General features: G+C 42.1%; 1 protein-coding gene across 3 annotated transcripts in view; it reads right to left on the minus strand.

Moving 5' to 3' along the window:
* RNPC3 (RNA binding region (RNP1, RRM) containing 3) overlaps positions 1-13219 on the minus strand; it is an 864050-nt gene that overhangs the window by 695829 nt on the left and 155002 nt on the right. For all 3 annotated transcript variants that reach the window (XM_044086040.1, XM_044086039.1, XM_044086041.1), the window contains exon 3: positions 5905-6023. In XM_044086040.1, the coding sequence (XP_043941975.1) occupies positions 5905-6023 (119 nt within the window). The remainder of the gene's footprint in view (positions 1-5904; positions 6024-13219) is intronic.

A 13219-nucleotide genomic window follows, 5' to 3' on the forward strand; every position in this document is an offset into this window, starting at 1 on the left:
TAAAATGTGCAAGCTACTCTGTTTTACAACTGGACTGCCTTACAGTGACCACAGATCAAGAATGCAACAACACAAACTAGGGGATATTAAACTGCTGAAACGATATGGCCAGGCTTCACAGGCACTGGTGATGGTGGAATATGTTACTATTTACACAGAGTTGGTAGCTGTGTCCTCTATTGCGGCAGAAAGGGTGGCAGGAGGTTGGGATTCCCAACAGAAATACTGGCAAATAAATATACAGAGGTACCGATTTCACATCAGACCTGCTATTCTGTTTGTTGAAGCATTGTGGAGTAAAGCATTTAACGAATATCCATTACCATCCTTAGACCAACAGTCAGGTGGTAACATTTAGCTCTGCATTAAAAAATATGTTGACAGCATTCACAGGCCAGTTCATGTGGGAGTGGGGCAGGTACTTGTCCTGTCTCCTCTTTGTGTACAGCTAGGTGCCCTGAAATCCATAGGTTTTTCACTCTGAGTTGCTGTATAATCAAAAGGTGATAAAGACATGTAATGTGTGAAATGTGGCACATAAGGAAGCTGTTGTAGAATTTGTCTTAAACTTCAGGAATAGGCTTATGGAGCCCATGGGGATGACACAAGGCACCTCACACAAGCACAACAGCCATAGATTGTCTGCTAGTACTGGACAGCTAGTGCTAGAGCAGTGATGGCGAACCTGTGACATGCATGTCAAAGGTGACATGCCACAACATTTTGGGTGACACCAGCATTCACCAACACCAGAGTTACCAAAGAAGCTGTTTTTGCATTCGTTGCTTGTGTGGAATGCATTGAATTATTTTGTGCCAGGGACCAGTTCACCAACACTGCTGCAGATGTAAGGAAGGTATTAAACTCAAAGAATTTTGGTGTGCTTTCTCAATAGAGTCTGCAAAGGGCAGTGCTGACATTGTTTTCTCTTGGTGGTTACACTTCTACAAAGGGTAAGTAGTCTGCATTTCAAGTAGTCTGCATTTCTAGGAGGTTGTGAAGGTGGCCTAATGGTTAAGGTGTTTGCTTTACAAACACAAGGTGCAGGGTTTGAATCTCACAAGGGATAATTAGCTAGGCTTAAAATGGCTTGCAAGGGCAGTTAGCCTAGTACTAACCTATGAACCTATAAATAAAGTTATCCACTCCTGGCAGATTCTAATGCAGATGCACAAATCCTGCAGCAATGATCCTTACAATGTACATCAAAAGCTAAAACAGCAATAAAAACACTATCACACATTTTTATTCTCTAAAACAACTGAAAATGTCCATCTCTCCTGGCTAATCTTGTTTTTAGAATAGTGCCCTCAGTTAGTACAGCTGTGTATCCTGAAAAAGAGACACTAGAACTATTAGACATGTGGAATAATCACACATCCCCAAAAGCATCTATTAATTTTCTCTCAAGGGTATCACTAGCAAAAGCAAAAAAAAAAAAAAAAAAAAAAAAAACACATAAATGTATATGTAAAGTAAGAGACAAAATAAAGACTGTATTTTGCAATACTAAACACTGAGCACTAGGAGTTTATAGGACTTCTAGAGCATGTTCCTCTACATCTAGACCTCTTTCTAATGGGTAATGCTCAAAACTGCAAACCTGCAGAAAACGATTGAGCCAGGGTACTGACTTCTGCGTTTGCATTGTCAACTCACAGCAAGAGGTACTTCAGTTCGATTCTCAGCTGGGGTGCCTTCTGTGTGGAGTCTGTATGCCCTCCCTGTGCTCATGTGGTTTTCTTCTAGGTGCTCTGGTTTCCTCCCACGTTACAAATCCATGTGTCTGGAGCGTTTCTCCAAGGGCCTCCTCTGAAAACTGGCTCGTACCAAGGACTTTCTGGGTAAAATGTAAAATTAAAATCATGTCTTCTCCTTCCATGGCCACACAATCATCAATCAGTTCCTACGACTAAGCATCTTATCTTCCCACATCCTCAATGTTGCCATACTTTTATTTTCCCCAAATATGATAATAAATCCTGAATAAACCTCATCATCTCTCAAATATACCATGGTCAAAACTTGACATCGACTATCTTTTATTTAATTTTTTATTTTATTTTACATTTGTTTACCGGGAAGGTCCGAATGGACACAGGTCCGTTTTCAGTGGAGGCCCGGGGAGAAAAGCTCCACAAGTATAACATTACATTAGTTAAGATTTACACGATACAAAAATATTCATGCACAAAGCTACACAAGTATTACATTACATTAGTAACATTCACAAAGTACAAGATATTCATACACAAAGTACACTATATGTTAGTTTAATGCAGTTACAAACAATAGATTGAAATGAGTTACATTACTCTTGGCTACATCTTGTGTGTGAAAACAATATGGTGATAATCTGCAAACTTCCCCAAATGGCTTTCAACTTAATTCCTGCTATTCTGCATAAATCAAATGTGTAATACTCCTGTACTTAGTTCCCTATAAACTCACTAAAACACCTTCAGAACTTCAGATCCACAAACTCTGGCATGCAACACATTCAAGAGTACCATGAAGATAGACCTCAAGTACCATTCTCGAACACCATGCCACCATCTCAAGTTCTTCAAACCTGCCATATCCTACACCACTTTCTCGAGATCCTTTAAAGGTTGTCTATCTGCTCTTTGTGCTACAAGCCTCCAACGTAACTGCTGTGATATCCACACCTTACTAGATGCCAACACCACTGATACACTAAGAAAATCAGTGAACAGTGCATCTCCCTTTCAGAAAAAACTATTTGTGGTGTGGTAATCATCTAAAAGCATTGCCTTTACAACAGTTTTATCTTCATACACAGGGCAGAACCAAAATTAAGATTCTCCAAACAGCATCAGTTTCCCTCCTTTTCAAACTGTTGTTGTTTGTCTTTTTGGCTTTTCCCGGTTAGGGGTCACCACAGTGGAACTCCAGTCAGCTAATGATTGGCAGTAGATTTTTATGGTGCCAAGTTGCCAGCCCGATGCCCAACCTTCAATGAAGGCACGCCCATTCACGCATGTCTTTCGGAGGCCACTCGACCGCGGGGACAACATGCAGACTCCACACAGAAGGCACTCCAGCCGAGAATAGAACAGGAGAACCTCTTGTTGTGAGGCAACAACAATACCGTTGCACCACCACAACTTACTTTCCCTCCTTTTCAAACTGTGCAAAACAAATCTCAAAATCATGTGTCTGTAATCCAAAGGTTTTGTCACTCACTCACTGATGTGGTTGCTTCTTACCAAATTTAAGTGCCTGCAAATTAGTAAAATAAGTACCATTCTCCAGTTTGTCTAAACTGGTATTCATAATCTGGCCTGTACTGCTTTTTGTGCTCTCCCAGCTCATGCCAGAAAACTATGATCTTATTAGGGCACTTGTGTGGTTAAAAAAAATGAGCAAACAAGCAAATACTATCTTGACTAGCCTGCAAGTGTCTGTGAATGGTAAACCACTGAAAATATTAATATAAATATAATCAGGTACATTTGAAGTGTAAATGTTAGGTCACTGAAGCACTGAATGTATGTCGTGCTATGACTTACACTGTCAGAGAACGCTACTTAAAAAATGTCAAACATTTACATACCACACCAAATAAGGTAACGACCACACATCTCAAATTTACATAATTCTGCCTCAAACATTTGCACTGGCCCTACTAAAATTAGCAATTTCCTGGAAATTCACTAAAGGCAACAAATCAGTAAATAACCAGACCTTAGAGCTCTACATTTGTTGCAATCAGTAAATAATGACAAATCTCAGCACTCTAGACTTGTTGCAGACTTTACAGTTCTAGATTTGTTGCCATTCAGAAAATGCATGCTAATGCAAATTCTGCTTTTTTTTACTTTATAAATGAATAACAGTAATACGTAAAAACTACTCCTAATTTTAATCTGCCACCCTTTGTTATGTTTGATTTTTTTGAACCAAAAGGCTGAGCCCTAGGGTAGTGTCTGGAAAAGATCACGTGATAAGTGTGAAAACCTAGTTACATTTAAATGTGATAAATAAAAATAAAACAATGATTATGGTGAATTTAGAAAAAAAATGTAAGCTTACCTGAAAGACACCTACTGCTGCAAGTGCTTCATTCATGAAGATTGAATCTTTTCCCCTCACAGTTGCAACTTTACTTATGCAAACTAAAAGATGCCTACCTTAATACTCATCTAAAACTAATGTTGTAAATAGAGAAATATTTTTTACTTCTTTTTTCTTTTTATTTTAAACTGCAAATATCAGCTAGCATGTAGTATCATCTTTACAGTCACTAATTTTAGATCTGTCTGGGCCAAACCATATTTTTCTAAAACTTCAGAAGGAAGCATGTTAATCAACATCATATTTTGGTCCTTTTAGTTTATACCAGTGAAATCCAGAAGGTAATCTGGGATAATTTGAAAGAAATGGCCGATTTTATTAGGGGATGAGAAGACCAAACAACTAGTAGGCAATGCAACTCACTTTTTTTTTAAAAATAAGAAATCCCTGAAGAGACTCCCATGCCATAAACAGCACAATACTGCAAATATTGTGTTTACAGGAAATGCAGGGACATATCCCTGTTTACATTACAGTTACTGTGAATTTATAGATTCATCTGCAGGTTTTTTTACATCCAGACAATGGCACAAGATGTCTTTCAGCTTGTTGCCGATTGCAATACAAAGGATTTAGTCTGCCTGGCTGTTTGTAGTCTTTGTAGCTCATTTTACTTTGGTAAAATTAACAGCTCCTTAAAGGAGAGGATTAGGGAACACCTGTATAGCATTCGTACTTGAGATGGGACAAATGCTTGAGTAAAACACATGAGAGATGAGAGTTTTGAGTCCTTCAAGTTTATGGTAACTGAGAAGTTATTTATTGATGCAAAGATTGGGGAATACAACAAAATCGAAGAGAGAGAACTTCAATGGATAATTAGACTGCAATCCGATACAGGGTTAGGGCTCAATAGGAAACTGTCCTTAAAACAAATCCTGAAATCTAGGAACTTGTTTAAATGATGATGTTTTATGAATGGATTTACAGTCTGTTTTATTGTTTATCATGTGATTTCCTGCTTTAGATTTTATGAAAGAAAGCAGTATTTTGTTAATGCATTTTGATTGGTTGTTTTTACATGTGATGTTTGCTTTTTCTTTCTATGGTAGCTTGTTTCATGAACTCTTGGGTCTGAAGAAGCATCATACCATTGCCTTGAAAGCATTTACCATTTGTTCTTGTTTTACATATTAAAGTGTTTATATTTTGCCGTGTTTTGGTTTTGTCGTTTTCTGTTTTTTGTTTTGCTTTTGGCTTGGAAATTGCTTATTCCTAAAGGTGATTTTCAGTTTGGATTTTAACGTGCATTATTTTCTTGTTTCTTTGTAAGATTATCTGTCTAACATATGTGAAGTTGACCGTTTACTGGTGACTACATAAAATGCCAGGCACTATAATGTTTTAGTCAACAGACTGCATCGTTAGTATTTTTTTAATGTTCATTGTCACCATTTGTGACTGCACTGTGCTTAGCTCTTTACTGAAAACGGTCCATGCACCACACCACCCAAATAAATAACAGAAACAAATAAATAAAAATTCTTCTCGCTCAAACTGCATGCTGAACATGACTTTTTGAAAGTAATGCAAGACAAATTTTAAATCCCACACAAATTTGTGGACAGACACATCTTGTACCATTCATATGGGGTAATAGCTATGCCAGTAGTTATTATGTACGTAAAATGCCACAGGAAGACAATAAATACAATGTGACTATCTATGTAATTTACAAACTAAACAGATACTGCCTCAGACTGAATTATATAACTTTTTCCAAAAGTGGGTTTCCTTACTTAAATCAATTAATCAAGTGTTTTCCAATCAAAGAACCTAATATGTTAAACAAAAAGACATCCGTACCATCTTTTGTCAGATGTTGAAGGACAATCTGATAATGGAACTCGGTCTTCTGGCCTTCTTGCAAATTCAGCTTTCAAAGTGCAACCAAGGATGTGCAACTGATGCAGTCTGCATAATGCCTGTAAAAGAAAGCTAAAGGTAAGAGTACAAGAAATGCCCTTTTGTTTAAAATGTTACATCAGTAGCAAAGCTTAAGAAGCAAGTCAAAATTACTTCAGCACAGTCAGCAGCAGCCTGAAAGATAACTGACACTATTAACTTGTTTCATTATCAAAGTATTCTGAGAGCTGTAACACCACAGAACCTAATGTATTGGTCACAGCTGACTCCGATGTGAGACACACGGATGCTCCCCTCACCAGGCTGGATAAAGAGCAGGTTACAGTTAGCTGCCTGTCAGGTTTCCAGGATTCGTCAAGTCACTCAAGCACTCAATTCACTCAACCACAAGCACTGGTATGACTCCAACTTAGTCCGTGTGTGGATGAATGACGCAAGACGTACCTCACTGAACTATATGGAGAGAGACATAACTGAGCTCTCAGATTATGTGTCACAGGCAGGTATAAGCCGGCAGCATTCTACCTTCTTCAAGGATGATGCCACAATAAAAACAAAAAAATGATTGCCTTAACAAGTGGCTCAGCTTCTAGTGCTAGTCCAAGGGGATGCAATATCGGTCATCCTGGGAAGACAGAGTCAACAGGCCATGCTGCTTTGCCAGAAAGGGTCTGTACCTGTCTCTGAACCTGAACTTTGACCACTGTGTATCCACAGTAGTAAGGATCCTTCTACGGGGCAGATCTTATAAATAAAGGCATCGCATCTAGACCCAAGGATTGTTATAATTCCATTACATTAGGCCCTCATCAGACGAATAATTGAATACAATGCTCCCTTTTGCATGTATCTCACCAGACATCTGCAACAATTGGACAGGCCACTAGGTTTCTCACCAAGAAATTACAGGGTATACAGAAGAAATCTTATGTGGAAAGACCGAAATCCCTGTTTCTCTATTCTGGCTCCTACAAGTTGCTAAGAGGTGACCTGTGCCTGGCTTACAGGGCAGTCTCTGACCTGTCCATGATGGAAATGCTACACATTCGTAAATCAAACTGCACAACGGTCACTCACTCCAGGGATAGTACAGTTTTGTACCTACCATAAATGTAGATGTCCGATAGGTATGCATATGCAGTCATCACATATGGGTTGTCCTGCCTCAGGCAGCCCTTCGGTCGGCCGGATTCCAAAGTCTGGGTCCGGCGTCGGCTGATGTCGCCCCTTCCCCGACGTCAGAGCGCCTGGGGTATAAAAGCATCAGCTGACGCCATCTTCCTCAGTTTTTCTTGCCCCAGATGCCAGGTGCCCTCTAAAGAAGGCTAAATTTGGAGAAATGCAATAAATTCCAAACATGCACAAAAATATATACATATATAAAAACAAATACACCATAATAGATAACCCCAGCTAGCTATGAGAGGGGAATGTACCCAAGAAATACCACAGAGTGGAAGGAGGGAGGGTAAACCTGACTGCAGATGCATACCTATCGGATATCTACATTTATGGTAGGTACAAAACTGTACTATATCCTTCAAGGATGCATCCTGCAGTCATCACATATGGGTAGAATACCATAGCCAATCTGGGGGTGGCGGATCTATGTAAAGGATGGTGTAGCTAAAATGCCCTGCAGGACTGCCGTAGCAAAGCCTGCTCTGGATCTGGAATATAAAGGTAAGTTGTAATGCTTGGAAAATGTATGCATGGAGCTCCATGTAGCAGCTTCTAAAATGTCCTTGGTAGCCACCCCTCTTAAGAAGGCTGTGGAGGTGGCTGTGGCTCTGGTCGAATGAGGTCTAATGTTAGCTGGCACAGTTTTTCCATGAAAGGAGTAACAGAAACTAATGCAATTCCCTATCCATTTTGAAATTGTCTGTTTTGAAATTGCTTTTCCTTGTGCACCAGCAGCATATGCTACAAACAACTGGTCAGTTTTTCTGTAATTTTTTGTTCTGTCCAAGTAGTAGCGCAACTGCCTGTGTATGTCCAGGGTGTGCAGAAGCTTTTCCCCTTTGTTTTGAGGATTTGGAAAGAAGGTAGGTAGGTGAATAGCTTGGTTTAATGAGACCCTAGATACTACCTTTGGCATAAATGAAGGATTGGTTCTCAATGAGACTCTGTCTTGATGAAAAATAAGAAATGGTTGTACTGCCATGAGGGCCTGTAACTCAGATACTCTTCTTGCTGAGGTTATGGCCAGAAGGAAGGCAGTCTTCCAAGAGAGGAACTGTAGTTCTGCAGATGCTGCTGGTTCAAAGGGAGGCAGTGTTAGTTTTTCCAACACGAAGTTAAGGTCCCAAGTAGGCACTGGTGGTTTCCTTGGAGGATTGATGTTTTTAATTCCCCTTAAAAACTGTCTTAGCAGAGGATGAGAGAAGACAGGTGGATCAGTATTGTACTCTGCTGAAATTGCTGAAGCATGAATTTTAATGGAAGAGTAAGACAGGCCATTGTGGAGCATTTCTGCCAAATATTGCAGGATATTTGCCATGTTCATAACTGTTGCATCTAGGCCCTTTGAGGTGCTCCAGGTGTGATATCTTTTCCATTTTGCTGAGTATGCCTTTCTTGTGGAAGGCCTGCGCGCTTCCATGTTGGAGATTTCACTCTCTTGGATAGCTTATCCTGGTGATGAGTCAAGGTATTTTCCAGGCAGCTAGTTGTAATGTTTTCAGGTTGGAATGCAGAGTTTTGTAATTGTGCTGTGTCAGGAGGAGTGGCCATTGTGGCAGAAGCCATGGTTTTGTCTGTGACATGCTCTTTAGCAATGGGTACCAGTGCTGCCTTGGCCAGTCCAGAGCTATCAGAATCACTCTTGGCTGCTCTGCCCTGATCTTCAGTAAGACCCTGGTCATTAATGGAAGAGGTGGGAATGCACACACAGTTAGAGTTCTCCAGCTGAAAGAGAGGGCGTTCACTTTCCAAGCTTGTGGGTGGTATGTCCTTGAGCAGAATTTCTCCAACTGATGATTGTGTGGGGAGGCAAAGAGGTCCATGTCCGGTCTCCCCCATGATTGTGTTATCTGATGGAAGATGTCTGGGTGCAGCATCCATTCGTGTGCATCCATGATGTTCCTGCTTAAGCTGTCCGCCAGTATATTTGTCCTTTCCTGGTACAAACTGGGATTGCAGCTGTATATTGAGAGTCAAGGAAAGTTCCCATAGATTCATTGCCAGTCTGCAAAGAGGGTAGGAATGTGTGCCTCCTTGCTTATTTATGTACCACATAACTGTAGTGTTGTCTGTCCTTATTAGTAGGTTGCCTTGATGTAGAAATAACTTGAAGGCCTCGATTGCATGTATCACTGCCAGCATTTCCTTTTGGTTTATGTGCATGCATAGCTCTTTTTGTGACCATAGTCCTTGAATGCATCTTCCTTCCATGTGCGCTCCCCATCCGTGGTCTGAAGCGTCCGTTGTAATGGTTTGGCTGGCTATTGGTTTGCTGAAGGGCAAACCCCTGTTTGACTGGCTTGCTTGGGCCCACCACAGAAATTCCCTTTGAAGGCATGGGATGAGTGGTATAAAAGTTTCCAAGCTGTGACTGTGCTGAGTCCATAAACTCCTTAGGTACCATTGGAGTTTCCTCATATGTAGCCTTGCTTGAGGAATCAGAAGAATGCAAGAAGCCATGTAACCCAGGGCCTGCAGGATTTTTCTTGCAGTCAGCTGAGTTTGTCTTGACAGGTTTGTGAAGTAATCCGGTAGTTGGTTTTGTTTTTCTTCTGTGAGGAAAGCCATTTGGGTGGTTGTGTCTAGATCCGCACCCAGAAAGGTTATTCTTTGGGATGGTACAAGTCTTGACTTGTGAATGTTGACTGTATATCCCAAGGCCTGAAGAAGATAGATGGCATAATTCAAGTGTTTTACCAAAGTTTGTTGGCTGTCCGCTTGTATAAGGCAGTCGTCCTGATACGGGTATATTTGCATCCCCTGAAGTCTGCAGTGTGCAATTACTGATGCCAGGCATTTCGTGAATACTCTGGGCGCAGTAGATAAGCCAAAGGGCAATGCTGAGAATTGATAATGCTCTGAACCTGCAAGAAATCTGAGGTGTCTTCTGCAGCTTTGTCTGATAGGACATGCAGGTATGCCTCCTTGAGGTCCAGAGTTACCAGCCAAGACCCCTTGCCCAGCATGGGAAGGAGTTGCTGTAGAGTCAGCATTTTGAATTTTGGCACAATGAGATAAGTATTTAGTGCGGACAAGTCGAGAATAGGCCTCCATTGCTTTTCTTTTCTTGGAACAAGGAAGAGTCTGGAATAAAATCCTTGGCCTTGTTCTGCGAGAGGAACCTTTTCTATTGCTTTCATTCTCATTAAGTTGGAGATTTGTTTCAAAGCCTCTGCCCTTTGATTTGGTGGCAGGTCTGGCATGCCTTTTCTTTTGGGTAATGTGTGAAAATGGAACCTGTATCCTTTGTCTATTATTTGTAGTGTCCATTTGTCCCTTGTAATAATGTGCCAATTTTCTGAAAATAAGGAAAGCTTTCCGCCCAAAGGTGCTTTCAATTGAGCCCTGGTTGGCGGTGTCAAGGTAAAGTCATTGATTCTGTCCTTGTGCAGCAGTTGTAGGCCCTGCACTACCTCTCTGGTTGGGAGGCTGCCATTGACGTCCTCTGTAGGAGCCTCTAGTTTGCCCTCTACCTCTGGCACGCCTGTTCTTGCCTCTCTGAAATCTGTCTGTGTCTGGAAAGGACCAGTTCTTGGAAGGCCAATTTCTGCTGAATCTTGGTGGTTGGACTTGCATAAAATCTTTGACTGTTTGTACAGATTTCGCCTTTTCTTCAAATTTCTTTAAGACCTCCTGAGCAGTGGAGCCAAATAACTTTTGCTTTTCCAGTGGAGCATCCACAAGCTTTGCTTTAACATGGTCTGGCAGAGATTGTTCCTTCAGCCAAGCATGCCTACGTATGACTGCACCTGTCATAGCTGATCTACATGAAGCTTCCAATGCATCATAACCACACTGCAAGAAATGGTTGCTAACCTGTTGAGAGTTATGTACCAGATCCTGAAGCGATTTGCGATCTAGGGGTTCAGGTGAAGACAGCTTTTTATGCAATTCATCTAACAAATATTCTTGGTACTGTATCATATGAAATTGATGGTTTAAAGCCCTCATAGAAAGGGTAGCAGAAGTATACACTTTTTTACCCCATCGCTCTAAAGCCCTGGACTCCCTTTCAGAGGGGAGTGGATTTTTTGTAGTGACAGCTGTAACCCCTTTAGGACCCTGGGAAATAGTTTCTGGATCAGCAGAGTGGGCCTTGTAAAGGAAAAGATGCGATTCCGGGACCCTGTAGTACCTATCGGGTTTGGCAGGAGCCGGAGGGAGAGTGTCAGGGGTTGTGCTAGATTCAGAGTACACATCATCAATGACATTCAAAACAGGGGGAACAGCCAAAGGTCTATGCTGAGGCAAATGCAAGAAGGTCCTTAATCTCTTCCTGGAATCAGAGAATTCCTGGCCCTGCCATTGTAAATGCTCCCTCATAGTGTGCAAAGTTTCCCCAAAAGACAGTTCTTCAGGAGGGGAGGCCGAAGGGATAGATTCCTCTGCATCTGAATCCTCGTAGGCCGAAAAAAACCTCATCCTGGTAGTCCGAGAGGGCAGAGCCATCAGAGGCCTCATCTGAGGAGAGGGGATCAGAGGGCTCAACCCTGGGCCTTTTTGCTGTAGAAGGTTGAGAGCCCCTGTCCGGATGAGGCTGAGAGCCCCTAATTAATGAAATAAGGTCCTCTGCTAGACTAAGGATCTGAGAACCTGTAGTGGGTCCCTGAGGGATAACCCTGGGAGGCATAGATTTTGAGTGTTTAGCAGCTTTAGCCCTAGAGAATGCCTTAATAGACACGGATGCAGGAGGCCTGGCTGCACCACGTGCTGGTGTAGTTTTGTCTAAGGGAATGGTGTCGGAAGGTTCCTGGACACCAGATTCCAAAGGAGATTCAACAACCGAGACAGTAGAGGCCTCAGGGGCCGAGGTTGTCGGTTGCACGGTTTCGGTGGACGGTAGTACCAAGGACTCGGTTTCAGCCGAAACCGAGACACTCGCGGTAGGCCTGGCCGTGGTTTCAGGTTTCAAGGTTTTCCTTGCTTTTCTTCATTAAATGTGAAGTCAGAGTCTCCGACGACATTTTGTAAGCAAAACTAGCCCCAAAAAATTCCTCTGCAAACTCTGACCGACGTCTTAGAGTGCGTCGGTTGAAGGAAGCACAGGCGGAACAGGCTGAGACGTCGTGGTCTGGGCCTAGGCAAGGTAGGCAGTAAGAGTGGAAATCCTTATGAGGTATTTGTTTCCCACAAGTTAAACAATTATTAATTTTATCTGACATCGACTGAGGCAAGAGAGAGTCCCCAACGGGGTACTTAGCTTTTGAAGTCTTCGGTTTAGCTGAATTACAGGAGCTGGCCGACCGGCACTTGCGAACTGCTTCTGCTTCGGGCACCATGCAGCAAGAAAAACTGGGGAAGATGGTGTCGGCTGACGCTTTTATACCCCAGGCGCTCTGACGTCGGGAAAGGGGCAACATCAGCCGACGCCGGACCCAAACTTTGGAATCCGGCCGACCGAAGGGCTGCCTGAGGCAGGACAACCCATATGTGATGACTGCAGATGCATCCTTGAAGGACATCTTAACCTAGTCTCTAACATGAACAGGTCATGCTGGAGAGATAGATACAGCTCCCAGAGACTGCCACATCTCTGGAATGAGCTTCCATTCACATGAAACGAGACCCCTCTTCAAAAGCAACCTAGATCAATGGATTAGTGACTGCAAATTCACTCCTGGGGTGGTGCAGATGACCCACCTGGAAAAAGGAAGTCAGTATTAACTACTATAGACCTTTACCTCGGTGAACTTCATTCACCTATCCATCGGCAATTGGAGCAACTCCGGATAAATATGGCTAGTCTTGTAAGGGCTCTAGGGCTGCTAGCCTAGTAATGTTCTATGAATTTATGAACCTATTTGGTGGAAGTTGATCTTTAGTCAAGAAAAGGAACAACAGAAAGTACAAGTGTGTAAAATCTTACCATAACCTTTGATGTCCTTCTCTTCTATATGCTGCAGTATCTATTACATGAGGGAGTCTGCCTCTGGCTGACTCATACGTTCAGCCATTTTACCAAAGATAAATGCTGCTGCAAGGGTACATGCAACAGCCCATATCACCCAGCATATATCGGCCATAAACAGAAGTCGGATATAAAGCAGATGTCAGCACGCACCTACCTCAGAAC

The sequence above is a fragment of the Protopterus annectens genome, chromosome 10.part0 (assembly GCF_019279795.1).
Source record: "Protopterus annectens isolate FY-2018-M chromosome 10.part0, PAN1.0, whole genome shotgun sequence".
NCBI classification, from domain to species: domain Eukaryota; kingdom Metazoa; phylum Chordata; order Ceratodontiformes; family Protopteridae; genus Protopterus; species Protopterus annectens.